Genomic DNA, 27168 nt, shown 5'->3' on the forward strand with positions numbered 1-27168 from the left:
GTGCTCCAGGAAGTGTTTGTGCAAGAGGGGAATATCCGCAGGGCTTGCTTTGAAGCAACTGGCATTACACAGGTATGATTCACTCCTTGGTGTTTGTGGAGCTGAATAAGCCACCCTGCCCCGCTGCGAGGTACCCTGTACAGGATGTGTGGATGCAGGTGTACGGAAAATCCCTCTGTGAAAAGCCCGTGTCCACAAAGGAGACAGAGGAGTCCTGCAATGTTACTCAAATAAAGGGAGAGAGTCCACTGGGGTGCACGCCCGCGGGGGTTTCACTCTCGAGGGCGCGGCCTCCTTTAATCCTAAACTGCCGGCCGCATGTTGCCGTCTTCCTTTCCCCGCTGGCTGAGGTACTAGGAAGGTACAGCCTTCCCGAACTGCCTACCACATATCCAACCTTGAACATGTCATTTTACCCCCAAGTTCAGAAAGTCAGGCTTGTGCAGGCGCACTTGTCTGTTTCAGGAGCCAAAAGCGGTCTGGGCTCTGCAACAAACCTGCTGCCCAAAGTTAGTAGAGACATTAAGACCCATTTCAAAGACGTTAACACCCATAGCTTCACCCATTAAATTGTTTGTAAAGACGTTAGCACACATCTTTCCTATCACAGGTGTTTGGTGGTAGCTGCTGAGAGGGAGAACCAGACCCCCAGGAGAAAGAAATGGTCTCCAAAATTTGCTCAGCTCATGATTGTTTGACTGCTTTAATCTGGCCTGAATTTGTGCTTTGGAAGGGCTCTGGCATCTCTATCAGCTCTCGTGTAGATGGGATGAGCTGGATTAGGCCCGGGGGCTGCAGTAGGGAGCACAGCCGGCTTCTGGCACCATCTGCCCCAGGTCTCCCTCCTCCCCCTCCTTGTGAGGTTGCCAGCACCCTGTGGAGCAGCTGAAGCTCCTGCCCCCACTGCCTGTGGATTTTGATGCTTGTCTCTGCCCTGCAGAGATCTGGCAGATGGGCTGCAGCCGCTGTCCTGAAGTGCTCTGGCATTCTACCTCCACTGAGCTAGCCACTCAGGGGCTGCTGAGCGTGTGCTGTTTCCTCGTGTCAGGAGAGCCCAACCCTCACAATCTGAGGGCTGTGATGAGCTGTCCTTTCCCACCCTCCCTCTGTTTGTTTTTGGAGGGTTTTAGCCACAGGACCTGTGATTTTGTGCTGGGGAAGGCACAGGGCTGGGGTGGCTGAAAGCAGAGCCAGGCTCTCTATTCACAGCCCGTGTCTTTCAGTTCTGAATTCAGCAGCCCCTGTCCCTCCAGGCACCAGCTGAAGCGTGGCCATGTGATGGGTTCACTTCTGCTGTTTCCTGCAGTGCTCCCCGGGGGTCCCCCAGCAGCCCGGGGCTCCCTCAGCCGGCAGAGGCGTATTCTGGGGGGCTCAGCCCGGTGCCCCTGGGTTGAGGGAGGCAGTACAGCCAGGGTTTCCCCCTTCTCCCCGTGTCCCTCAGTAGGAGCTGCCCAGCCCATGGGGCACTGGGGTGTGGAGTGTCTGGCCAGACCGGCTGGGTGAGTTGGGGCTGAGTCACTCTGGCAGTGCACGGCTCAGCGAGGGGCAGCAGGGCCCGCCGCTGGCTCCATGGCGCTCAGCGTCGGTGTCCGGCGGCTCTCCCAGCTGCCAGGCCATGGCGAGCGGCAGGTGCATCTCAGCTTCCGAGGTGGGCTTCGGGTGGCGGGGGGGGGGGCGTTGAGGGTTGAGGGCTGGGGGCTGCCTTCCCCTGCCAGCACCTTTACGCCTCCTCTCCTCAAGGTTTCACCCAGAAGACCAGGAAGGTCTGCTGTGGCCCAGAGGCTGTCTTCAAGGAGGTGAGGGAACTGGGATCATGTGGAACATATGGGACAGGGATGGGAGAGGTCAGTGTCTTGGTCATAAAATCATAGATTGGTTTGCGTTGGAAGGGACCTTGAATATTATCCAGTTCCAATCCCCACACCATGGGCAGGGGCACCTTCCACTGGACTGTTTCCTGGGAATTTCTCTTGCTGTGTCCTTCTTCCGCTCTGCTCAGAGGGGCAGATGGGTCCCTCACACTGTGTCTGTGACCTATGCATACACGCTGCAGGAGCTGAAATTCAGCGGAGTGACACTGCCTGGAAGCCTGGGCATACCAAAGCTGAAGGCAAAGCTCTCCCTGCCCTCAGAAGGCCAGATGGTCACTACAGTTGATGCCTTGTGGGGCAGGAGTGGGACTTGTGTGTTTGAGTGCATATGTGTGTGTGTGCAGGGGCAGGGATGGAGGTGGCCTGGGAAGCATGTCTGCCTCTCTAGTGCCATCCCCACTGAAGCCTGTGACAGCCCAGCTCTGCTGTGCCAATGGGTGGTTTCCACCTGTCCCTTGCTCGGGTCCCAGTGCCAATGTGCTGGCTGGAGAAAGGCAGAGAAGGTGGGGGGGCCAGGAGGAACAGCCACCATTTTGGGTGTTGAAGCCTCAGGGTGCAGCTTTTCTATGAGCCAGATGACTCTCGCCTGGGTGGTCTCTTCTCACCAAGTACCTCTGTACATTCCCACATTCTGTCTCACTCCACAACCTGCCAGCTCAGGGACCCCAGCAGGCACAAGCATCCTTCTTTTTCCAGGGTGGTGCTGCTCTGACTTCTTTAGCAGCTGACCTGTGGCTCTGTGCTGCTGAAGGGGCTCTATGATTTGCCTGGCCAGCAGGAAAGTAACTTCCCACCACACCTGCTTTTTGTCATGCCCATGGACTTGGTCACCTCACAGGGGAACTGATCACCCACGAGACATGGGAAAGTGTGGCTGAGAATGAGTTGTTATCCCTTCCTGCTCCATTTGTTTGCAGCTCTTTCGTTGGCCTCACTACGGGAAGCTCATCATGGGTGAAACGCTGTCCATTAAGGTTTACAACTGCAGCAAGGTCTTCAGTAACAGGTGGGTCCTTTGATTGTTGGGGTGACCAGTAGAGGTGGGGGAGGAGACTTACTGGTGTTTACATTGTCTACTGGGAATAGAAAATGTTTATTGAAAATCTGATGGAAGGAAGATGAGCAGGATGCCAGTTATAGAGGAAGGATGGAGCTGGTTGTTCTGGTGGGGCAGCAGTGCTGTATATATTAAGCTAAATAAGGGGAATGATTTAGTTGTGCCTGCAGTAACAAGGACTACATAAGGATCCAGATCAGACCCTCAGCGGGGACAAAGGTTAAACAAGGTCCTAAAAGACAGCTATAAGGACAGGCCTTGCTGCAGATGAGGGACCTGCTCTTACTCTGAACATCCTTGTGGTGATCGTGACCATGCTGCACCCAAATTCAACATATCTGTCGGTGTAGAAAAGCCCTGAACCCATCGTGTTATGGTTTAACCTTTAATAAGACAGCAATTTCAATTTAAAAGATCAGCCAGAATTTAAAGTGCTTCTAGGTGGCACAGACACAATACTGTGAATTCAGTGGCTATTCCAACAGTTGTAAAACACTGCAGGGAAACCCAAGAATAGAGATGATAGATTGAGTAGTGGTGGTGGAGCAAGAAAGGCAGCAGAGGCATGGTCATTCAGGGTGTGTGAAACATGAGGATGCAGGGAAAGGTGCCAGCTCTGATAAGCAAATTGTAAGAACTGAAGGAAAATGCACCAGCTAATAATGCAAACCTTTTCAAAGATGTCTGAGAGGGCATGGAGGAAACAGATGAGCACAACACATGTGAGACACAGATAAAGACAGAGCAGAAAGCGTGGCAGAATGTTGTGTCACTGTTTCCTGAATGTTTTTCTTATGGGAGCTGGATCAGAGGTATTGTCTCTGACTGAAATGTCAATAGAAACTGCTACAGGGTAAAGAGATAACACAAACAGTAACAAAACAGTAGGACCTGACAGTCTGGAGCAAAGGAGTCCAGTGGGAAATGAGTGGACTGACACTATATCCACACATCTCCACTGCTGGGGAGCAGCATCATGGCAGGTGACAGACAGTACAGTTCAAAAGTAGTTGGTCTGTGCACTGGGATGGTCAAAATTAAATAGAAAGAGAGTGTAGAAGGACAGAAGAGAAAAATTTGTTACATTACTGTATCTGTTTGTGGTCTCTGGACTTCTGTGTGTGCATCCTTTCTGTGGCAGCAGCACCAAACCGGCAAAGCTGGAAATGAGGGGGATGAGCAGAGGGACTCCTTCCTTGGGGGTAGGAAGCCAGACAGGCTCTGTATCTCAGAGAAAAGGGAACTGAGAAGGAATACAAGAGACCAACAGCTCACAGCTGAAATTGAGATGTGTGAGGAGCAATTGCTCTTGTCTGAGTCTTGGGTGGGCAGTCAACTCTTCCAGTGGCAGTTTCCAGCTTGCATTGGGAAGCTCTGCTTCATGCAGAGCTTAGCCTGGCTGCCAGCAGAGATGCCACGAGGAGATGGAGGCCCACGTACACATGGGGGGTGCAGACAGTGTCACACAAGCCAGAGTTAGGAGTGGCAAATGCCATCCCGCATGCCTTACTGCCACTTGCAGGGAGCCAGATGACCCTTCTCCAGGGAGAAGCCCCTTTGGAGTAGGTAAATTTTGGCCTGACTTGCTGCAGACATTCCTGTGGTCATAGCTTTAGGTCATATTTCTGTATTTCCTTGTGTAAAGCCTCTGTTTTCCAGTTTTATCTGGGAAGAGTCACCCCAGCTCTGCTTGGTGCCCAGACACAGACTGGCTCCTGTGAAGCCGAGCGGCTGAAGGGAAAATCCTCCTTTGCCCTCTGAGTCTGCATCTGCACAAGCCTTCAACCATCAATGGCAGCTCAGTTGCAAGTAGCTGCCTGGGCATGACTGGGATGGGGGCAGGACCTGCTGCAGGGTCAGTCTCAGGTGTTCAGCTGCCAGATTCCCTATGGAAAGCACTTCAGGGCAGCTCAGAGGGGCTGTGAGCAGGAGAGTGGAGATCCCACTACTCCCCAGGATGTAGGTGCTGATGCTATGTACAGTGTTGTTGCAGTCTCTCTTTTTGTTCCAGGCTGCTTGGTACCCTTGTCCTCAGCCTTCAGCACCTGATGACATCCGGAAGGCTAATCCTGCGGGAGTCCCTTGTGGACAAGAACAACAGAGTCACTGGTGTAAGTCCTCCACAGACAGCCCAGCTATCACCAATCAGTAAGGCTTTGTGGGAAACCTCATGTGGTACTCCCCAGGTGGGCTGGGGGGGAATCCAAAGTGCTGTTTGAGCTGGGAAGCACTGTAGCATTTGTGCCATCTCTGCACAGGGATGCAGACACTTCATATCCACCAAGAGGTTTCTAGGAGCATCTACAAATGCATGGGGAACCTGGAGACCTGCCAAGGGCCTGAATGAGTAGAGGGAGGCTTAGTAAAACCTTCTCAAGTCTGGGCAGTGGATGTAGGAAGTGGCATCTCATCTGCTTCATGCACCACACAGTGCATGTGTATGGGCTGCTGCAGTGATGGAGTGAGGTGGAAGGTGGCAGGGTGCCTTGGGACCCCCAGCAAGCTTTTGGGTTAAACACTAGCACTAACTGGATGGCTTAATCAGTGTCTGGGACAGCATGAGTTGCTCTGACACCTGACTGCCCCTCTGCTCTACTCTGCTGGTCCTGTTCTCCTCCTGCCCTGGCATTGGGGCTCAGTGGGTCCTTTGTGCTTGTAGAAGATGAACGCTACCCTAAAATGAGCTGTTTCCTGCCAGCTTGGTGTGGCAAGCACAGCTCAGTGGGTTCTGGACTGCCAGAGCTGTGTGCCAGCAGGGCAGGAAGAGCAGAGGTGGAGGCAGCAGTCCTGCAAGGTGCTGCATCTCTGCTTGCTCTTCACACAGGCAGTATGACTAAACCGCATGGTGGCACATCGAATGCAGCTCTGTGGCCACCAGACCACCAGCCTGAGTGGCACAGGCACAGGTTTCTTATGTTGTTGGACTCCTGGATCACAGAGCAGGTCCAGGTAGAAATTGAGCATTTCCAGGATGATTTTTAGCCCATGCAGCTCACTGGATAAATGTTCATGCTATTAAAGAGACAGGGATTAGACTCACTCCTTGGTGCTGGTGATGGTTTGAAGGGACCCCACTGTGTAAGGTCAGAGCTACCCTGTGGCCCAACCCTTTGCCCCTGGGTGCCTCTTCCCTTGTGCTGACAGCCACACTCGTGCTGATGAGCTGCTCCAACCAAAACCCAACCACATTCAGTTTTGCCAGATTAGTTTTGGATTGTGCAACCCTGCCTGCACAACAGCTGCAGGGGACAGAAATAGGGCAGGCAAGACTGCCCATCCAAGAGTAGCCTGGGACCCTCTCAGCTCAGCTTGGTAGAGAAGTGACCCCAAGAGAGAGGCTGCTCCTTTAGCAAAGTGGGAATAAGCCACTGGACTTCCTGCTAGTCCAAGTCCTGTTCTTCTCTGGGACTTGAGTTATTTGGGCCCCTTTTTCTCCTGGCAGTTTGAAGGAGTGCTTTTAGAGCCTTGGCTTTTTATTCAGCTTCATCTCAGGCTTCTTCACCCTCCAGCCTTTGCTGCTGCCTTTCCTGATCACTGTACTGCTGCTTTCTTGGGCTGCATTTCTTTTCCTAGAAATGTGTGTTTTCCAGGGATTGAGCTCTGAACCCAGCCTGTACATCCCCATCAGCCTACTAAGGAGTGATCTCCTCCATGCTAGTGATTTTGGCCTCTGCTGGGAAATTCCTTGTGTTTGTGTTGGTTTGAGATCAGGCTGGCTACCTGGAGACCAAGAGTGTCCAGACCTGTGCTGGCTGTGCTGATACCCAGTGTGCTCTGTACTTCTCTGGCTGTCCTTCCATGTTTCTTGTGATTCAGATTCTCAGTGTGCTAATGACTTCTCCGGCATTTTAATCCAAGCTGTCCTGCCTAGGGATGCTCTGCCAGCTGTCTTGTGCCTCCCCTAGAGATACTGCTCCAAATCCTGCATGTCAGTCTGCAGTCTGCAGTTCCCAATTCCCTTGTCAAAAATGCCTTGAGGCGACTCTTGGGGCCTCTTTATGGTAGATCTGTAAACTTGATCCGGCTTCTATTCAATGAATCCTGGATTTTGGAAAGCTGCAGAGGGGGGAGTTTCGTTTTGTCTAGCTTGTTGATGAAGGCAGACAAGGGGAGTCTGGTATAAATAGGCCTCTTGTGGGGATGTGACCACCTTTCTTCTGCTTTCCACTAGCTTCTCACTTCTTTTTTTCTTCCGTGCCCCCCCTTTCTCTTTTTGTGACATTTCTGACGTTGTTTTGTGGCTGCCAAGCTCTCAGGCCATTTCACTTCCTGCTTATAGATCTACATTGAGTTGGATTTGCGCTACCAGCCTCCAGATGGCTCAGCAGGGAGCTGGGTTGAAGAGGATTTTGTCTATCCTATGAAAGACAGGTATGGAAATCCTAGGGAAGAGCAAATTTCCAGGCAGTTTGTACAGCTGCCTTTGTCAGTGGCAGCCTTTGGGATGCAATCCAGCCTCATTTACTCTCCACCTCTGGCCAGGCTGATGCATCTCAACTCCACAGCAGCAATAAGGGAGCAGGGCTCTTGGATAAAAATACCTTGTCATCACAACGAGCCTTTGACTGCAATGATCCACTGTAGGTGCTGGGAGTCCTGGGACTCCCTGGGACAGCCTTGAGAGCATTTCTGCCGCCTTCCTGGCTTGTGGTTGCAAAGTTACAGAGAGCATGGCTTTGGCCTCCAGCAACTCCATGGCACGCTGGTGGTGCCCAAAGCCAGGGGAATTGTGGGTTTCTGGGCAGACAGGGTGACAGGCAGCAGCAAGGCCTGCAGAGTGTCACTTGTGGAACACTAGAGGGAAAACAGCAGACACATGGGGTGGGCAGTGGGTAAGCTTAAGAGAAAAATGCTGGTGTCCCCGCCAAGAAATAAGCAGGAGTGTGGCTGGGCCACTGTTACTTAAATGCACCAGGGAACAACCACAGCACACTGGTCTTTGCAGCAAAACATCTTTTGTTTTTACAGTTCAGAGTTAATCATCTGCAATCCTGGATTTGAGCAGCTGGAGTAAGTAGCCCTACTTGAATGTCTTGGCTCACCCTCCTGGGTGGGGGGCAGGGCACAGCCTGCTTGTCCGGGCCCCCCCCCGCCCCCCGCCCCGGGGGGGGGGTGGGGCTTGCAGGACTGCCGAGGGGCTGAGAGCGAAGGCACTGGACAAGAAGGCTGCTGCACTAGGCAGGAAGCTGGCAAAAGGTCTGGAGACTGATGAAGAAGAGGAAGAGGAGGAAGATTTATATGATACATCTGAGATTGAGGCTTCGGGCATCATCTTCAGCCCTGTGAAGAGGTATCCATGGCATGCTCTTCTCTCTTGCCTGTGCTTGGTTCCTGGGGTAGAAAATGCTGCATCTTATGGAGAACTCCTGCAGCTCATGGCAGTCTGCTTTGGCAAAATGTCAGAAATCTTCCATCTCTAATGGCCCTAGACCGGGTATGTTGGGGATTTGCTCATTCCTAGGGCAATGGGCCATTATTTGCCAGGTTTTCTGTTGTTTCCCTTGGTGGGGACTTACTCAGGTCCATGTTGACAAAAACACCTGCTCACCTGGGCTTTTTTTTCTGTGCAGCCGCTCCAGACTCTGCTCTGCACGGGACCTCTTTGCCATCCCAACCCCGCAGAGCTTCCAGGTACTGCAGCATTGCATGTTCCCGTAGCTGCCTCTGGCCCCATAGCCAGTCCCTTACTGCCTTGCTGCGGGCCTGGGCTTCTCCGATTGCCACATACTCCATCAAGGCCTCTAACACGAAGACCATCATATTTTGTGTGACTTTCCTGGGCAAGATGTAAGGTTGCCTGAATGGACTGCATCCATGAGTGCTGGCCCCAGTATCAGTGAGCCCATGTAGTTAGCTATGGATAAACAGGAGAAGGGAATCAGCTACATGTACAATTGCAAGACACTGCCTGAGCAGAGCTTCAGAGAGTAACCAGGCAGGGCTGGTGCCTGCCAGCTTTCCCAGGGCCTGTCTGTCTTCCTTAGGGACAGCTGTGGGACATGACTGGGGCCGGAGGGCTATGTGGGGGCTTGCTTGGACATGCTGGGAGGCTGGTAGGAAGCTGTGGCTCTGGCTGATTATCTGACATCAGGCTAAATTGATTTCAGGGCAGGTCTCCCAGCCTGGCTATGGATTTGAATCCTTCCCTGGTTCTAAGTCAATCTGGACTCACATTTGGTCCTATCAAACAAGCAGGAAGGTTTTGTGAGGGTTGAATTTCCTACCACTGTTTTCTTGAAGTGATTATTCTGTACATTAACAATGGCCTCGTTACTTGTACTGAGAGGAAATGTGAGAACATTTCTTGCATATCTTAGACTCATAAGCAGTTGCAGTAAATGAGACAGCTGCATTCCAGTCTTTCCAATGGTGTCCATCTCAGTAGGATTCAAAGAGGAGTATTAACAGAAGAGACAAAGAGCATCTTCTCCAAGATGCTTCTGTGGATCCCGCCATGTGGGAGCAGTGGGTTTGCAACCCTTGGGATCGGGAACTGAGGGTACAAGTGCTGCTGGCAAGGTCTGCTCTTGTCAAAAGTACTAGGGCTCTAATACTTTACTTCCTTGCTTGTCTGAAAGAAACAAGTATCTCAAATACCACTTTGGTCTGTTCTGGCTGTAGCAGATTTCAGCAGCCATGTTTTTGCCTGCCCTAAGCATCCACCTCTGCATTGAGAGTGCCCTGTAAATGTGCATATTGGTATTGTTGAAACAATCTCAGGATGGAGATGTAAACAAGGAGAGTGCTGATTTTCTCCCACATTTTCTCAGGTTGGGATTAATGTAATTGAAGCACAGAAGCTGGTGGGGGTGAACATCAACCCCTTTGTTGTAGTCAAGGTTGGAGAGGAAAAGAGGCACACGGCAACGCAGAAGTCAACAAACTGCCCCTTCTACAATGAAGTATGTGACATGGACAGAGGCTCTGTCCTTGCCCCACTGGTGTCCCATGTGCCTGGGACTGTCCTTGCAAGGGATGCCTGGGAGCCTGGGGCTCAGCTGTCTTGCTCTTCTCTTTCAGTATTTTTTGTTTGACTTCTATGAGCCAAGGGACATTTTATTCCACAGACTCATAGAGATCTCGGTATGTATGTCTTCCTCTTCATCTTACACCGGTTAGTGGTACAGCCTGATGCTTCTGTGAGTAGACACTGGGAGCGATGGGCAAAGCAAGGGTACCAATACCATTGAGGTATTCCAGCCAGAAGCACCTGCCCACAGAGAGCCACAGGGCCTTCCTGTGGCTGCACGGGGCAGAGACCTAGCCCTGCTCTGAGCCAGCACTGGGCAGTGCTGCCTTCCCACCTCCTCCAGGTCAGGGTTTTTCTTCACCCTGCGACTGAAATGGGGCCTCTGGGGCACTTACCTGCCTGCTGCCTTGTTGTCCTGCTGTTTTGGCAGCAATTCCCTACTGCCCCTTACCCTGGAGCCTCATCTTGCCGGTCCTGAAGGTAAGTGGCTGGTGTGAGGAGAGCTCAGAAATTATTTGTGCTGCAGAAAAGCCCAGGCACGCAGAGAGGTTGAAAGTCCCTTGGCCCAAAGCACAAGGGCTTCCCCAAGACATGGGGATGTTCTGAAGATAGCTAAACCCAGCCAGCACGTCCTTTGCCAAGTGGTCTCCAGCACTTTCCCTGTGAAAGGCTGCACGTCTCTTCTGCTGGTGTGAGTTCAGCAAGCACTGAGCAAGACTTGGGTTTTGGGAGAGACACTAGCCTGGTGGGGTCATAGCTCTGCCCTAACCCAGCAGAAAACAGATTGGTCCTAGGTCCATTGTAGGGGTGTGGCTTACCTAGGACTGCAGAAACTGAATTGGTTGCACATGACTGCCTTGGTCTAGGTTTGACTGAGGGCTGTGGGCTGGTGGGCTTTGTGGGAGTAAGAATGGGTTTGTTTCAGGGCTAGCACAATCCGCATGAGGAGCTTGCAACCACTGCCTCAGTTGTGCTTTGGAACGAGCTCTTGGCAGCCCTATATTCCTCAGAGATATCTGGATGTGTCACCTGGCTGCCCACACCTCATGGTGCTCAGGGGGACTTGTGCTGTCTGCAGGTTTTTCACTCAAAGAAGATACCATTTCTGGGAACTTGCATAGGAACGTTCAAGATGGATGTTGAGACAGTGTACAGCCAGCCAGGTATGAGGGACTGCACTATGTACCTGTGCCTGACCCTGGCTCTGTCTGAAACTGGTGTTTCCTTCATGCTCTGATGGGTCTGGACATGGCCCTGGCTTTAAAGCACTTAGTTTGCATGAGAACCTGAGCTCGCTTCTCCTCCCAGCTGTCTGAAGGCAGGTGACACCTCCTGCACCTTCAGAGGCAGGGTCAGGGCAGTCTTTGTGCGGACAGAATTGGATGTGAAATGGTAACCTGGCCTCTCCCTAGGGAACTCCTCCTCTTCCCTCTCAGATCACAGATTTTTCCAGAAGTGGGCAGTTATCAGTGACCCCACGGACACCCAGGCAGGCGTGAAAGGCTTTGTGAAGTGCAACATCTCTGTCTCTGCACGTGGGGATATTGTGGGCTTCCTTCCCACCTATTCCAGGAACCAGGATGAGGACATTGAAAAGTAGGTGCAGTGGGATTTTGCATGCCCGTGGGGAACCCTGCCATGTCTCTCTTCACACTACCTTTTTTGCCCTGTTTTCCCCTCTTCCGATGGGCAAAGACCCAGTGAAAAAGACCTGTGGTGAGGAAGGATCCAATCTTCCTGCCAGTCAGTGAATTTCCCAGCATTGTGTCCCATGGACTCCAGGAGAGAGGCAGGACATAAATTTGTCTTTCAGGAACCTGCTGCTGCCTAAGAGAGTCCCTGCAGAGAGACCCTGGGGCAGGGTCTGCATCAAACTGTATCGTGCTGAGGGCCTGCCCAGCATGAGTGCAGGCATCATGGGTGGTATCTCCAAGATCATAGGGGAGAGAAAAGTCTGTATCGACCCATACGTGCAGGTCTCATTCTGTGGGCAGCAGGTGAGTGTGGGGAAACTGTTGGGACAGGCTGAATCTCCCTTGGCTGTGTGGCAGCATGGGTGGACTCATGGTGCCAGAAGCCTCCATAAGGCACAGCAATCTCACTGAAAACAGGCTGGGAGAGCCCAGTTCTTGCTGTCTTTAGCAGTGACCTGAGCTGTGTGGCCCTGGTTGTGCAATGTCTGGATGAGAAGGCTGTTCTTGACTTTTGTCTCTACAGAGAGCTGCTCATTGGACAGCCCCAGCCCTGGGCACAGCTACTGGCTGAGCTACTGGCTTTGCAGGCAGAGATTCATATCCTTAGACATAGGGACAGGATCAAATAAATCCTGGAGCGGGACTGAAGTCCTTTTTCTGTGTCAAGCTGGGCTCAGCCTGAGACCCTTGAGAGAGTTTACTGAGATAATGGCCCAGTTTTTTCACACAAGGTCAGGGTTTCTGGTCCTGTAATATCCATTAATATAAGAATCAATCCCTGGGCAGTCTTGTGGGCCTGGAGTGCTCCAGGCAACCCTTAGACACCTCTGGGTCTGCTGCCTGCTTGCATTCCCTTCACTGTGCAGCTTATGCCCAGGCCTTGGAACAGACCCCCATTAATGAAACAGAGAGGAATTGCAGGAGAGGGGATAGGGGCAGGGACACTGCCACTCCCAGAGCCTGCCCAGCACTATCTGCAGGTGGTACAAGAGTATGTGCCATTCCCAGACAAGCTCTGAGGCATCCCTTTTTCTGGGCACTAGTTGGAACTATGTGGCTTTCACACCTTCTCCTTCCCAGGGGGAAACATCAGTGGAGACCAACACCACTGAGCCTGAGTGGAATGAGCAGATCAGTTTCATTGAGATGTTCCCGCCTCTGTCCAGAAAGATAAAAGTCCAGGTGCTGGATGATGCCAATGTTGGTGATGTGGCCATTGCTACACACTACATTGACCTGCAGGAGATCTCGGACCCTGACAGGAATGGTGAGGCTTGGCATGGCTGCCCCAGGGCAGGACGTCCTGGGCAGCCCCATGCCATGCACTTTCTGCTCAGCATGGTGGTCTCCTGGGGGTGGGAGCAGGAGTGGCTGAAGCACACTGACATTCTGGTGTCCTGGGCTGTCCTCTTGGGGGAGGTCTCTCTGCAGCAGCACCCTGGAGCATAATGAGACCCTGTCCCTGTCTCTGCAGGCTTTAACCCCACATTTGGCCCAGCCTGGGTGAACCTGTATGGCTCCCCCCAGAACTCAGCTCTGCGGGACATCCACAAAGACCTCAATGAAGGCATGGGTGAGGGCATCTTCTATCGTGGGCGCATCCTCATGGCCATCACAGTGGAGATCTTCAGCAGCCCCAGCGTGGCAGAGAGGAAACTTGGCGATAGGACAAGGGGTGCCCTGAGCAAACTGAAGCTGAAGAAGAAAAGTAAAAAATCCAAGGAGAAAACTAAAGAACTGAGGCAGCTGCAGGGAGAGGGGGAGGCTGGGAGCTGTCAGGAGGCCGAGCAGCCCAGGGAGGTCACTGTGGAGGTGGAAGAGCTTCATCCACTCCCCGAGGTGAGTTCTGCAGTGCTGACACGGCTGATCCATGCCAGTCTTTGGCATGCACAGTTGTGAAGGGAAAGAGGCAAGGCAGGAGGCAGCTGTGTTGGTACAATAGCCATCCCTCAGCCTACAGCCTGCTCAGTGGCTTCACACAAGCATCAACCAAAGCCATGGCTCTGCAGCAACACCTCAGGTCTTCCAAGAAATCTTGTCCTGCCTCTGGTAGCCCAGTGGTGATTTCAGCAGCATCCTGCTGAGGTCCTGTGGAAGGGCTGGCAGGCATCAGTCATGCCCTGGTGCTCAGGAGTGTTTTGGCACATAAGGCTCTCAGGCTGATTTCTGTCTCCTTGCTCAGAATGTGCTGGGGAGAAAGGATGAATTCCTCCTCTTTGCTGCCTTCTTTGAAGCCACTATGATGGACTCCTCTCTCAGCTCGAAACCTGTCAGCTTTGAAGTCTCTATAGGTGGGTATTCCCCAGGCCCCCATGTCCAGAAGCCATGGGAACAGTGTGAATCTCCCTCTGACAGCCAAGTCAGTTCTTGACACTGCCCTATCAAGTCAGCTCAGGAACTTGGGAAGGCAAATGGGGAATGAATCCAAGGAGTGTGCACAGTGCTTTACTTACCTGAAGAGCTTGGATCTCTTCTATGGGATTGGAGATTTGCACCATTTGTATGAATTACCTGTTTTGGGAAAGTTTGGGGAAACTCTTCTAGTAAGTGAGGGTACAAAGAAGTAGAAGGGTTTGGTAGCAAGAAAGGTAAACAAAGGAGGGAAAGCTGGGATACTGGGGTTGGTCACATGGCACTGAGGGGATGTGACAAGTGATGGGGAAACAATGGTTGGAGAGTGGGTCAAAGCCCCTACCTGCTAAGATGGACGGGTGGAGATGCTTGATGCTGATATACTTACTACTTGAGGAGCTGATGCTGGCCCCAGTGTAGGGATGCAGATGGTAGTCAGCAGGCACTTGGTGGAGCTGGCAGAACTGGAGAAGGCATACACGAGGACCTCCTTGCAATTGCCCGGCTCCCACTTGGACCTCCTGGTTGTCCATGTGATGCACTGATGGTTGGACGCTACTGAACTGCTAGTTCCCAAAGCAGTCAATACCCCTGTGCTTCTCTTGGCAGGAAGACTGCACTCTGGTTTTGCCAGCTAGAAAACTTCTTTTCTAAAAAAACCTGAGTGATCCCACTTACCTATTTATCATTTAATGCTTACCTTCAAGGAAACTATGGCAAATCTGATGAGGTTGTGACCAAAGGATGGCAAAAAATGGAAAAGGGAGAAGTGAAAGAAGAAGGGCAGCCTTTACTGGATGCTGATTCAGGTGGTGAGCTGAATGCTGAAATCCTGACTCCAGCTTTAACAGCACTGAACAAATCAGTGACAAAGAGCCAGAGACCAGAGCCCATGGAGCATGACAAGTAAGTCTTCTATGTCTTTCTATCCCACCTTTCCTGGAGCTGTCACAGCTTCCCAGGCTGGTTGTTCCAGATGTTATTAGAGGTCTGCTCAGCAATGCATCATTGGTTTCTCTTCTTTGCAACCCTGCAGCTTGCCATAGCCTAGCTGGCTGGGATTTCCCACTAGCTCTACAGTCCTATGGTGTCTGCTTGATGTGTGCAGATGGCCAAGGACAGGGTCCCAAGGAAACTGAGACCTTGCAATAACAGCCGTCCTTTTTCTGCTTCACAAGCAGCATCCTAAGGGCTTGTTTCCAGTGAGGAAGAAGGAGAGGAGTACTCTTGGCATATGCTGTCCTATGTTGAGCAGGCAAGACACATACACAAGCTCTTCTGATGATATGTTTGCTCTGGGAATGCTGCCTAGTTTGTCCCACAGGCCTGACAATGTCTTGGTCTTTGCATTGCGAGGCCTGTGCCTGCTATTACTTAGTCCCATAGCAGTGAGAAATCTCGGCAGCATCCCATGCTCCTGTCAGCCTCATTCATCTGAGCATGTGCTGCTGTCTCTACTAGAAACCTTGTGTGCTAGTTTGGGATGGCAAAAGGCAGATCCAGCAGCTTGCACACATGTCCATGGTGCAGAGCCCAAAACAGCCAATTAATTTTCTGTGAAGGGGACAGAGTTCAGCCTTTGCTCCCTTGCTGGATGTGCAAGCACGTGTGTTATGATACAGCATATGCTTTCTGTAGCAGTAGCCATAATCTCCTCTGCCTGCTGCCCTTAGGTCATACAGCTGCCTGCCCATGACGCACGAAAAACCCTGCGTGTATGTATGGAGCTACTGGGAGGATCACGCCTGGAGACTCTGCATTTCCAACTGGATTGTCAAACTGGCAGAGCGCCTGGTAGCGTGTTCAGGGTGTTTGTCTGTGGCATGCTCCTTCCTGGTGTGCTTTCCTTGTTGCATGTGCAGTTGCTGTATGAGATGTTTGCCATCCTCACTACCCATGCAAGTCCACGTCTCTCACAGGGTTTAGTCCCACCTGTCCTTTAGACAGGTGGGGTAGGGCACATGGACTCAGGCTGTGTAACTGCCTGGTGGTGGTTCCTGGAGGAGCGAGTGATGTGATATGTCTGTGACAACAAGTTCTTCTGCTGCCAGTCCTGAGCTGTGTAAGCCCTGGGCAGATGATTCGGCAAGCAGACTCTCAGGTTGTCATGAAGGGGATGCAGTCTCTTCATGGGACCTTCCCTTCTGGGCTTGAAAATATGAAAGCAGAGCTTGCCCCAGTGTATGTCAGTGGCTGCTCGAAGACTGAGGCAGAAGGTGTTGTAACAACAAATGTTAAGGTTATCCTCAGGCTCTGGAGAGTCCCTGGCCAGCATAGTGCTGATCTGCAGCGCTCATGAATCCCAGCTCTGCAGAAAGGCATAAGCCACTTATGTAGGAAAGGTGTAAGCTTTGTGAATATTGTGATTTTGCTACAGGAGCAGGGGTTGGATGACGTGGAAAAGCTCTTGAGAAGACCAAAGGCTAAAGCAGAAGAGCGGCTCAGAGAGGTGCTGGAGGAATTTGTAGCTGGATGCAGGTTAGCATGTCCCTGATTTTCTGAAGTTTCTTGTTTTCAGGTTAGGAGATCATATCATATTCTGCCTGGGCTGTGTGCAGTCTTCTCTCTTATCCTTTTGAGGTGGATGAGCAGAAGGAAATGAGGATGACTTGGGAAAAGGACCCTGTAGCTCTTCAAACTTGGAGAGGAGACCCCAGTCCTGTTCTGAGAATCAAAGGGGTCATAGATGGCAGCCTCAGTGTTCCTGGACTCCTGTGTGTTTCCTAAATGCGAAGGACATTTCCTTCACTCTTTTCAGTCATGCAGTCAAAAGACTAGTGTTTCAATCCCCATGACTGCCCTGTGGGGGCTGATATGCACTTCAGTCCACAGTGCAACAGTAGAAAGGGAGCCTCAGGTGCTGAGAATCCCCAGTGTACCTTCTGAACCAACAAGCTTGCAGAAGAGAGGGTATCACAGAAAAGGAGACTCCTGACGCATCTGGATTTGGAGCTTGTGTCCCTGCTGTGAGCTGTGCTCAACCTGCTGGGTGCAGAGTATACAGGGTCTGTGCTGCTGTTCTCATTGCAGGCAATATTCAGTCAATGCAGAGAGAAAAACAATGGCTCATCCAAATAACCTGGACAGATGTCGGACAAAATACCTGATGCGCAACATTGTAAGTTGTGGGGCTTGGTGGTTGTTGGTGGGAGTCTGTGCAATCCCTGCTCTGGGGGATGCTTCTGGAGGACGAGCAGGAACTCATGCTAAGAAGGAAACCTGGAGCTAAGACTCATGATATCAGTCATAGGCATTTACTACAGAATCTCCCAACTTCTGCTCAGAGCAATACAACTTCTGGCTCAGGGAACAGAGATAGGGTCTGGCCATGGCTGCCCACAGTTTTGTGCAGATGCTGTGCCCTGATGCCTTCCTTCGTCTCTTCTGGGGCATATGTGGTTGAGCACGTGCATATTGCTGCCCAGTAGGTTGCTGGAGGCCTTTTGGTACACCATATTCCTGCAGGCAGTTTTGCAGTGGCTCACTGAGATCCACTGCTCCTGAAAACTTGCCTACTTGGCTGGGTACATATCAAGCAGATCTACAACAGACATTCATCTGTCTGTTCTCAGAAAGGCTAACACTTGGGCATTTATCACCCTGTACAAAAGACCAGCTAGCTGAATGAGAGCACAATTACATACCCTCCATCACAGCACAGCAGAGCACAGCTGTAGTCATAGTCCCTGTCAGACTACAAAGCTTTGAAAGGCTGACCAAAATGCAATGACAGCAGCAGGAAATAAAATTTAGGCATGTCTGCGTCCCAGTTCCCTTCCCTCCGCTTCCTTGTGCGTCATCACCTGAGCTATGGTGAAGGTGCTTGGCTAAGTCTGAGACACTCTGGAAGAGCGAACCCACCCAAGAGATTAATTTTCTGGCTTTGTCAGTACATAGTGGGTGTACACCCTGAATTCCTTCTGGATTTCATCATTAGTTTTGGTTCATCCCAAAGTCTCTCCTCAGATGTGTACGCTATCTCTGATGTGTACTAGTGGTGGTGAAAGCCAAGCCCTGTGTTGCAGTTTCCTACATCTTCATATTCCCACACTTTTGTGGCCCCAAGTTGCTCCTTGGCCAAAGGCTTCCGCAGGCACTATCTGCTTCTGAAATGTTTATTCCTTAGACATCTTTCTGCCCCAAATGATTTTAAAGCTCATCGACTTTTTTTACCGGATGATATTGACTGGGCTGATGAGTCTCCAGTTCTTGGCACCCTTTGCTAAATGGCTTGTGACAGGTTCATGGAGATTTGCTCTCAGCAACTGGGCAGTGAGCCATGGTGGAGGTCAGGGTGCAATGGGGCAGGATGGATGCGATCAGCACACAGTAAGCTGCCTGCAGACCGCCCCCCATGGTGGCACTGGGGTATGGCTGGTTGTGTGACAGCTGTGCTTTCTGTTCAGATCCTGTATGCAAAGCAAGGGCTCCGTGTGAGGCGGCGCCTGACTCGTGACAATGTCAAGGAGAAGGTTAAGGAGACAAGGAGGATCCTGGCAAAGATACGCTTCATGGCTAAAGAGGTACAGTGGCTCCTAGGGAACCCCTTTTCTGAGCTGAACAGGGTAGGCAAGGAGAGCATACTGAGCTGTCTGCTGGGACTCTCACCAGTCTGAGCTGAAGCTTTTCCTCTGCTGTCTTTCCTCACTATGTAAAATTCCAAGTTCCAGCTACTGAAGTTACCATATTTCCTGTGATAGCTCTAATGAGGGATGAGGCCAGGTAGCTTTGCAGGGCTGTTGGTGGCAGAGCAGGGACCCAAGCAACTCTGCAATGGGTAGGAGGCAGAGCTGGGCCAGCTCCAGGCCTCCTGGGCCTCTCTGCCCCACCAGCCCAAGGCCTTGTCCGCAGCAGACAGTTTTGCCTGGGGAAAGAGCCTTGCCTGCACTGCCTGCACTTCCACCAGGGACTGACCCTAGATACTTTCTGCAGATTCAAACTTGCAGAAACTCTCATCCATAGCAGAGACTCTCCATATTCAGAGTTTCATTGTTTGTATTGAAAAAAATCAGTGTGTTGTTGTAGTGTCAACCAGAATGCCATGTTTACTGACAGATGCTGTTGAAGCTTGGAGAAGTCTTTCACCAAGTAAAGTCAAATCATTTTCACATCTTTAGCTCTGTGAGGGTAGAGTGATGTACAATTGTAGTGATGGCATTTGTCTTCCCAAGTCACCGCTTCTGTGATGGAGCCCTGCTGTTCTGGGGATGGTTGAAGACGTGCCTGTCCATGGGAAGAGGGGAATGAATTCTTTGGTTTGCTTTGCTTGTGTGTGCAGCTTTTTCTTTCCCTATGAAACTGTTTTTATCTCAATCCATAACTTCTTTCACTTTTACTTTTTGAATCGTCTTTCCCATCACACCGAGAGACAGTGAGCGAGGGGCTGTATGGGGCTAAGTTGCCAGCTGGGGTTAAACCACAACACCTGCAGAGCCATATTGCAGGGCTGACTTTCAGAAGCATGTGGCCAATGTTAGGTGCTTTATTTGCTTCTGGATCTCTAAACCGCCATGCAGCCAGAGTCCCTCCTGTGAGGAGATGAAGCTTTCACCATGTCAGTGGAAGGAGGATGACGCATGCTGTTCCTCTGCTGTGATGTTCCTCTGTTCCCTCCCTCCAGCCCCAGTGCACTCTCCCTGATGTACTCATCTGGATGCTTATCAACAACAGGCGTGTGGCATATGCCAGAATTCCTGCACAAAACATCCTCTACTCAGTAGTTGAAGAGGAGAAAGGCAAAGACTGTGCAAAGATCCAGACTGTCTTTATGAAGGTAGGGTTTATACCAAAACTGTGTGCTCTTGCTTGCTTCATGCTCTTTCCCCCTCCTTGCTTTCAGCCCTCCTTCCTGAAATCCTGGAGTTCACAAGGAAACACAGCTCTCACTCCACCACTGCCTTTTACCTCTGCCAATGTGTTGCTCTCTCTCCTGTGCTCTTTGGTCAGTCCCAGGCCGATGGCAATCATCTTGGTCTGAGATGTGAAACCTGCTAAACCTTCTGTGCTTTCAGGTCCCTGGCTTACACACTGGTGAGATCTTTGCCAAACTGGAAATCTACATGTGGCTTGGGATAACCAAATATGCGAAAAACTCTTTGGCAGAGCTGCCTGAGGAGTTCCTTTCTGAGAGTGAGCCAGAGATATCCCAGCTCTCAGCATACAGCCCTCCCAGCCGGCTCAGCAGGGATGGTGAGTGCAGATGCTGGTTCTCCACATAAGCAGGAGAGCAGGGAGGCAAGAGGTCCCATCCATGGGTTAGTGTCTGTGGTGATGCATTGTCCCTCCACAGCCCTTCGCCTCCAGGCCACACTGTGATCTGAGAATTATGTCTGAGAATGGGGACCTGATCTAGTGTCATCTCCAAGGCATGACTGGGACTGGCACGTTGTCTCGGTTTTGAAAGACAGGTGTCTGCTAAGGAAGGCAGAGGCCCCCCTTGAAGTGGCAGATATAACCCCTTTTCCCTCCAAGTTATTATATTTTGAAATCAAGGGCCTTTAGGCGAAGATGTGGGAAATAGGAATAACAGTTCTTCTCTCTCTCTCTCTCTATATATATATATATGTATATAACCAGTCAAACAGAACAACAACAACTATGGCAGTAACAGCAAGCACAAACCCAGTCCCAGCCTTCTCGGCTGTCAGGCCCTTTCCCCTCGGGTGCAGTTCCGCTCGCAGCCGGCAGGGGCGCTGGCGGCTCCCGGTGAGCAGGGCAGGTGCGATGGTTCCCCCGCGGCTGCAGGGGGCGCTCCGGAGAGAGCTCGGGGAGCACGCGGCACTGGCGGCCTGGGACCCCGGGAAGGATGGAACAAAGGCTTCACAAACCCCTGGGCAGCTGATCCCGGACTCTTGGGAACAGCAGGCTGAAACGGCAGGCTAGAACGGCAGGCTGGAACGGCAGGGACGGACACAAATCCCGGGTGGCAGACGAGATGTATCCAGATGGGAAAAACCCACGGAGGCCCAGGCAGGCAGGGCGAGCAGGGCTACAGCGTAGCGAAAGCTCGAAGCAGCAGCGGGGCAGGGCAGCCACAGCTCGGTCTCCAGCAGGGCAGGGAAAGCGGCTTTTGGGGTCCCGGTGTTGTTTCCAGCAGGAAGAAAGAACGGCCAAAAAGAAAGAAGCAGCAGCTCCTTTCTCTGCAGCTTCTCTCTCCGGACGCTCAGATCGAACTGACCCCACACCCAGGTGTAGACAAAGGAGTAGCCAGGCCCGCCCCATTCCCCTTTTTGTCTTTCTTAAGTACAGTTATTTGTCCCCTAGCAACATGCATATGGGAGAAAATTCCTTTAACAGGAAAACCTAAGACTAAACTAAAACCCCAACATTATCCACCCCGAATTTTTTCCCATACTAACATGTTACATGAAACTTAACTTTTTAACCGTATAAATCTATGCATTACCCAAATTATATACAAATATACATGCTGATACTGATACAAGTACAGAGCCATGGGTTGTTCACCCTAAAACAAGGTCCCCTTGAGGTAAGCATCGGGTCTCTCCATCCTTTTGCATCACCCACCAGGTGCAACCTGGTCCCTGAGCAAAAACAACCCCACGGATGGGTTTGTCTTTGCTCAAGGCAGACTTTACCCAAACAGTTTTTCCAAGCATACCTCTCATGTGCACCACTGGAACCTTATCTCCATCTGTTGTTTGTAGGGGTTCGGATTGGGCAGGGCCTGCTCGGCTGGTGGAGCCTCGAGTGTTAACTAACCAGGTGGCTCTTGCTAAATGCACCTCCCAGTTTTTGAAAGTCCCCCCACCCAGTGCCTTCAAGGTGGTTTTAAGCAGTCCATTACACTGCTCAACCTTCCCAGCTGCTGGTGCATGGTAAGGGATGTGGTACACCCACTCTATGCCATGTTCTCTAGCCCAGGTGTTTATAAGGCTGTTCTTGAAATGAGTCCCATTGTCAGACTCGATTCTCTCAGGGGTACCATGCCTCCAAAGGACTTGCTTTTCCAGGCCCAGGATGGTGTTCCGGGCAGTAGCGTGAGGCACAGGGTAGGTCTCCAGCCACCCAGCGGTGGCTTCTACCATTGTGAGCACACAGCGCTTGCCTTGGCGGGTTTGAGGCAGTGTGATGTAATCAATCTGCCAGGCCTCCCCATACTTGTATTTGGACCATCGCCCGCCATACCACAGAGGCTTCACCCACTTGGCCTGCTTGATCGCAGCGCATGTCTCACAATCATGGATAACCTGGGAGATACTGTCCATGGTTAGATCCACCCCTCGGTCTCGTGCCCACTTATAGGTGGCATCTCTGCCCTGATGGCCTGAGGCATCATGGGCCCATCGAGCTAGGAACAGTTCTCCTTTATGTTGCCAATCCAAGTCTATCTGGGACACCTCTATTTTCGCAGCCTGATCTACCTGTTTGTTGTTACGATGTTCTTCATTAGCCCGGCTCTTGGGGATGTGAGCATCTACATGACGGACCTTCACGGATAGCTTCTCTACCCGAGTGGCAATGTCTTTCCACTCTTCAGCAGCCCAGATTGGTTTTCCTCTGCGCTGCCAGTTTGCCTTATTCCACCTTTCCAGCCAACCCCACAGAGCATTGGCTACCACCCATGAATCAGTGTAGAGGTAGAGCTTTGGCCACTTCTCTCTTTCAGCTATGTCCAGAGCTAATTGGACAGCTTTGAGCTCAGCAAATTGGCTCGATCCACTTTCTCCTTCAGTAGCCTGTGCAACTTGTCGTGTGGGGCTCCATACAGCGGCTTTCCATTTACGGCTAGCGCCTACAATTCGGCAGGAACCATCAGTGAAGAGGGCGTATTGTCTTTCACTCTCTGGTAGCTCGTTATATGGTGGGGCTTCTTCGGCACGTGTCACCTGCTCCTCTTCTTCTTCAGAAGATAACCCAAAAGTCTCACCTTCCGGCCAGTTCGTAATTATTTCCAAGATCCCAGGGCGACTTGGGTTTCCAATTCGGGCGCGCTGCGTGATGAGGGTGATCCATTTGCTCCAAGTAGCGTCGGTGGCGTGATGCATGGAGGGAACCTTTCCTCTGAACATCCACCCCAGCACTGGTAGTCGGGGTGCCAGGAGGAGTTGTGCCTCTGTGCCGATTACTTCTGAGGCAGCCTGGACTCCTTCATAAGCTGCCAGGATTTCCTTCTCTGTGGGAGTGTAGTTGGCTTCAGACCCTCTGTAGCTTCGGCTCCAGAATCCCAGTGGTCGGCCCCGAGTCTCACCAGGCACCTTCTGCCAGAGGCTCCAGGACAGACCATTGTTCCCGGCCGCAGAGTAGAGCACGTTCTTCACCTCTGGTCCTGTCCTGACTGGGCCAAGGGCTACGGCGTGAGCAATTTCCTGTTTGATCTGGGTGAACGCTTGCTGCTGTTCAGGGCCCCAGTGGAAATCATTCTTCTTGCGGGTAACCAGGTAGAGAGGACTCACGATCTGGCTGTACTTGGGAATGTGCATCCTCCAGAAACCTACAGCGCCTAGGAAAGCTTGTGTTTCCTTCTTGTTGGTCGGTGGAGACATTGCTGTGATCTTATTGATGACCTCAGTGGGAATCTGACGTCGTCCATCTTGCCACTTTACTCCCAGGAACTGGATGTCTTGGGCAGGTACCTTGACCTTGCTCTTCTTGATGGCAAAACCAGCTTGCAGGAGAATTTGAATTATTCTCTCTCCTTTCTCAAACACTTCGGTTGCGGTGTTCCCCCACACAATGATGTCATCAATGTACTGCAGATGTTCTGGAGCCTCACTCTTTTCTAGTGCAGTCTGGATCAGTCCATGACAGATGGTGGGACTGTGCTTCCACCCCTGGGGCAGTCGGTTCCAGGTGTACTGCACGCCCCTCCAGGTGAAGGCAAACTGAGGCCTGCACTCTGCTGCCAGAGGAATGGAGAAGAATGCATTGGCAATGTCAATAGTGGCGTACCACTTTGCTGCTTTGGACTCCAGCTCGTACTGGAGCTCCAACATGTCTGGCACGGCAGCGCTCAACGGTGGAGTCACTTCATTCAGGGCACGATAGTCCACAGTCAATCTCCATTCCCCGTCAGACTTGCGCACAGGCCAGATGGGGCTGTTGAAGGGTGAGTGGGTCTTGCTGACCACCCCTTGGCTCTCCAGCTCGCGGATCATCTTGTGGATGGGGATCACAGCATCTCGATTTGTCCGATACTGCCGGCGGTGCACTGTCGAGGTGGCAATTGGCACTTGTTGCTCTTCCACTTTCAGGAGCCCAACTGCAGAAGGATTCTCAGATAGTCCAGGCAGGGTGTTCAATTGCCTAATGCCTTCTGCCTCCACAGCAGCAATCCCAAATGTCCACCTGAGTCCTTTTGGGTCTTTGTAGTAGCCATTCTGGAGGAAGTCTATGCCCAGAATACACGGGGCCTCTGGGCCGGTCACAATCGGATGCTTTTGCCACTCCTTCCCAGTCAGGCTCACCTCAGCTTCCAAAAGGGTCAACTGCTGTGATCCCCCGGTCACCCCAGCGATGGATACAGGTTCTGCCCCCACATGTCCCGATGGCATTAAAGTACACTGTGCCCCAGTATCAACCAATGCATCATATTTTTGTGGCTCTGATGTGCCAGGCCATCGGATCCACACTGTCCAGAAAACTCGGTTCTCCTGTGCCTCTTCCTGGCTAGAGGCAGGGCCCCTCTAGCCCTGGTTATCACTTTCCCTGGGCGTACATGCTCGAGGTACCTTCAAGGGGATCCGACATATCATCCTCCCTTCTGTAATGCCTGGCAACTCGGTCACGGGAGGCTGAGGCTACCTTCACCTTAGCAGAACCCCCTCGGTTAGTGCCTCCCTCCTTGAGTTCACGCACCCGCGCTGCCAGGGCAGAGGTGGGTTTCCCATCCCACCTTCTCATGTCTTCCCCATGCTCACACAGGAAAAACCACAGCTCAGCTCGTGGGGTGTACCCTCTCTCTCTAGCAGGGGGACGGCGGGTTCTGACTTGGGGGCCTGTGACTCGCACTGGTGCCACACTGACCCTCCTCATCTCCTCCCTCATCTCCTCCCTCATCTCCTTCATCTCCTCTTTGAGGTCCTGGACCACAGCAGAGACATGAGCTTTCAGTGGGCCATTGATCATGCTGTCATAATGCCTGAGCTTGTTGGCAACAGAGCCCACTGTTTCTTGGGTATTGTCAGCATCAATCGTTGCAATGAAGGTGGTGTATTGCGATGGCCCTAGCCTTGCCAGGTTCCACATCATCTGTCCTGTGCACCTGACCTTATCGGGGTCATTATCATGCTGTCCATCCTTCCCAAAGAGTACCTCTAATATTGCCACCTCTCTTAGCTGTTGGATCCCTTGCTCGAGTGTCTTCCACTGCATTCTATGATGATACTCCTGCATTCTTTCTTTGTGAATGAACCTTTCTCTCACACTCATTAAGAGCCGCTCCCAAAGAGAGAGAGGCCCTGGCTCCCTCACAAATATCTGGTCCACACCTGGGTCCTGGGTCAACGATCCCAGATACCTTGCCTCACCACTATCCAGTTGCACACTTGTGCCCATAAGGTCCCAAACCCGAAGCAGCCAGGTGGTATAAGGCTCACGCCCCCTTCGCACAATGTCGTTTCGCATAGCACGGAGACTGTCGTGCGACAGGGACTCAGTGATGACTTCTGGCTCTGGCTCTCCTGCTGGTTGTGAGGGCCCTGGTTGCCCATCATCATTAACTGGTCGTACTGATTTGGTCTTATACTTCCTCCTTTGCACAGGGGCGACTGCTGCTGGCTGTGGTTGTCCTTGTGGTTCAGCTGAAGCCTGGACGGTTGTAACATCCGTGGGTTCCACTGCTGCACCATTGGACTCACCCTCTTTGGGGCAGGGAGAGGGTTTTTCACTAGCTGAGGAGGTGTATTCCCTTAGCAATTGGCATATCTCCTGGCGCACCTGGCCCATCTCCTGGCATATCTCCTGGCGCACCTGACCCATCTCCTGGCATATCCCCTGGCGCACCTGACCCATCTCTTGGCACATCTCCTGCATCCCTTTTGCCAGTACCCCCACCCAGTTTGGGTAGTCCATTTCTGAGGTGGACTGTTGGGCAGTATCAGTCTGTGGGGCGGGATCTCTAGTGTCTGGGGCTGTGGCAGGCTCTGGCTCTGGGGTAGGATCTCTAGTGTCTGGGGCCGTGTCAGGCTCTGGGGCAGGATCAGGCTCTGGGGTAGGAACTCTACTCTCTGGGGCCATGTCAGGTTCTGGGGCAGGATCTCTAGTCTCTGGGGCTGGTGTCCGGGTAGATATCCAAGCCAATCTCAACTTATCCTCGAATGCTAAATAGAGTAGGCCTATCAGCAGCAGATGGTTAGTATTCAGAGGGAATTTAAACCCTTCGAAAATTGATGGGGTGGGCCCAAAGAACTGGTTGAGGGGTTGGGAGAAAACTTCCCCTGGTGTCATTTCCTCACAGAAGGTACCATTGTTAACATAACCCCAAAAACATGTGCTCAGTGTGTGATAGCTGTTAATCCATGTGCCCACATTCCGGAGGAAGTTAAAAACCCATGAATTCCTCACCTTCTCGACCCATAACGCAAGCTGGATAACAGCAATGGTAGCCTTAGTCAGAGGACCCATATTCAAGTAAGGAGCTGCAAAGGGGAAGAATATAGCCACGGCCACATGCCACCCAAACCAGGGTAAACTAGACCACATAGTGCTGCCTAACAAGGTTCCAATATCCAGCACACAAAATAAAGTTATCCAGGAACTGTTATTCCTTTTTCACCTCTATCTCTTAATGCCCTCAGGCCCCACGTTGGGCGCCAAGATCTGTCTCGGTTTTGAAAGACAGGTGTCTGCTAAGGAAGGCAGAGGCCCCCCTTGAAGTGGCAGATATAACCCCTTTTCCCTCCAAGTTATTATATTTTGAAATCAAGGGCCTTTAGGCGAAGATGTGGGAAATAGGAATAACAGTTCTTTACTATATATATATATATATGTATATAACCAGTCAAACAAAACAACAACTCTGGCAGTAACAGCAATCACAAACCCAGTCCCAGCCTTCTCGGCTGTCGGGCCCTTTCCCCTCGGGTGCAGTTCCGCTCGCAGCCGGCAGGGGCGCTGGCGGCTCCCGGTGAGCAGGGCAGGTGCGATGGTTCCCCCGCGGCTGCAGGGGGCGCTCTGGAGCGAGCTCGGGAAACCCGCAGCACTGGTGCCCCAGGATCCTGGGAGGGATGGAACAAAGGCTTCACAAACCCCTGGGCAGCCGAT

At 51.9% G+C, this 27168-nt stretch overlaps 2 protein-coding genes across 4 annotated transcripts in view; one reads left to right on the top strand and one right to left on the bottom strand.

Moving 5' to 3' along the window:
• LOC121661479 (fer-1-like protein 4) overlaps nt 1-27168 on the top strand; it is a 47742-nt gene continuing 20574 nt past the window's right edge. Inside the window, exons 1-23 of one of the 3 annotated variants that reach the window (XM_042021731.1) lie at nt 1-72; nt 1741-1796; nt 2789-2877; nt 4940-5039; nt 7208-7299; nt 7897-7938; nt 8054-8218; nt 8499-8559; nt 9699-9830; nt 9949-10011; nt 10977-11061; nt 11335-11494; nt 11712-11895; nt 12673-12859; nt 13067-13431; nt 13775-13883; nt 14652-14850; nt 15618-15738; nt 16322-16422; nt 16975-17062; nt 18351-18467; nt 19565-19717; nt 19956-20133. In XM_042021731.1, the coding sequence (XP_041877665.1) occupies nt 2822-2877; nt 4940-5039; nt 7208-7299; nt 7897-7938; nt 8054-8218; nt 8499-8559; nt 9699-9830; nt 9949-10011; nt 10977-11061; nt 11335-11494; nt 11712-11895; nt 12673-12859; nt 13067-13431; nt 13775-13883; nt 14652-14850; nt 15618-15738; nt 16322-16422; nt 16975-17062; nt 18351-18467; nt 19565-19717; nt 19956-20133 (2758 nt within the window). In that variant the 5' untranslated portion in view covers nt 1-72; nt 1741-1796; nt 2789-2821. Of the gene's footprint in view, nt 73-1402; nt 1649-1740; nt 1797-2788; nt 2878-4939; nt 5040-7207; nt 7300-7896; nt 7939-8053; nt 8219-8498; nt 8560-9698; nt 9831-9948; nt 10012-10976; nt 11062-11334; nt 11495-11711; nt 11896-12672; nt 12860-13066; nt 13432-13774; nt 13884-14651; nt 14851-15617; nt 15739-16321; nt 16423-16974; nt 17063-18350; nt 18468-19564; nt 19718-19955; nt 20134-27168 lie in introns of those variants that run through there. The other 2 variants (XM_042021729.1, XM_042021730.1) reach the window with 2 other exon arrangements.
• On the bottom strand, nt 24012-26822 carry LOC121661480. Its single transcript, XM_042021732.1, has 2 exons — nt 25876-26822; nt 24012-25842 (listed from the first exon to the last, which is right to left on the bottom strand). The coding sequence occupies exons 1-2, from the start codon at nt 26605-26607 to the stop codon at nt 24604-24606; spliced, it is 1971 nt and encodes a 656-aa protein (XP_041877666.1). The 5' UTR covers nt 26608-26822; the 3' UTR covers nt 24012-24603.

Source organism: Corvus kubaryi, unplaced genomic scaffold (genome assembly GCF_017639235.1).
Source record: "Corvus kubaryi isolate FWS band 111438036 unplaced genomic scaffold, C.kubaryi_AGA036_p1.0 37157, whole genome shotgun sequence".
Classification (NCBI taxonomy): domain Eukaryota; kingdom Metazoa; phylum Chordata; class Aves; order Passeriformes; family Corvidae; genus Corvus; species Corvus kubaryi.

Excerpts from the sequence above, each read along its gene's own strand:
- LOC121661480 (XM_042021732.1), bottom strand. The coding sequence starts at position 26,607 with ATGTGGTCTAGTTTACCCTGGTTTGGGTGGCATGTGGCCGTGGCTATA. Across the intron at positions 25,843-25,875 it reads TATGCCAGGAGATGGGTCAG|GTGCGCCAGGAGATATGCCA; the intron begins GTGCGCCAGGAG and ends GAGATGGGCCAG.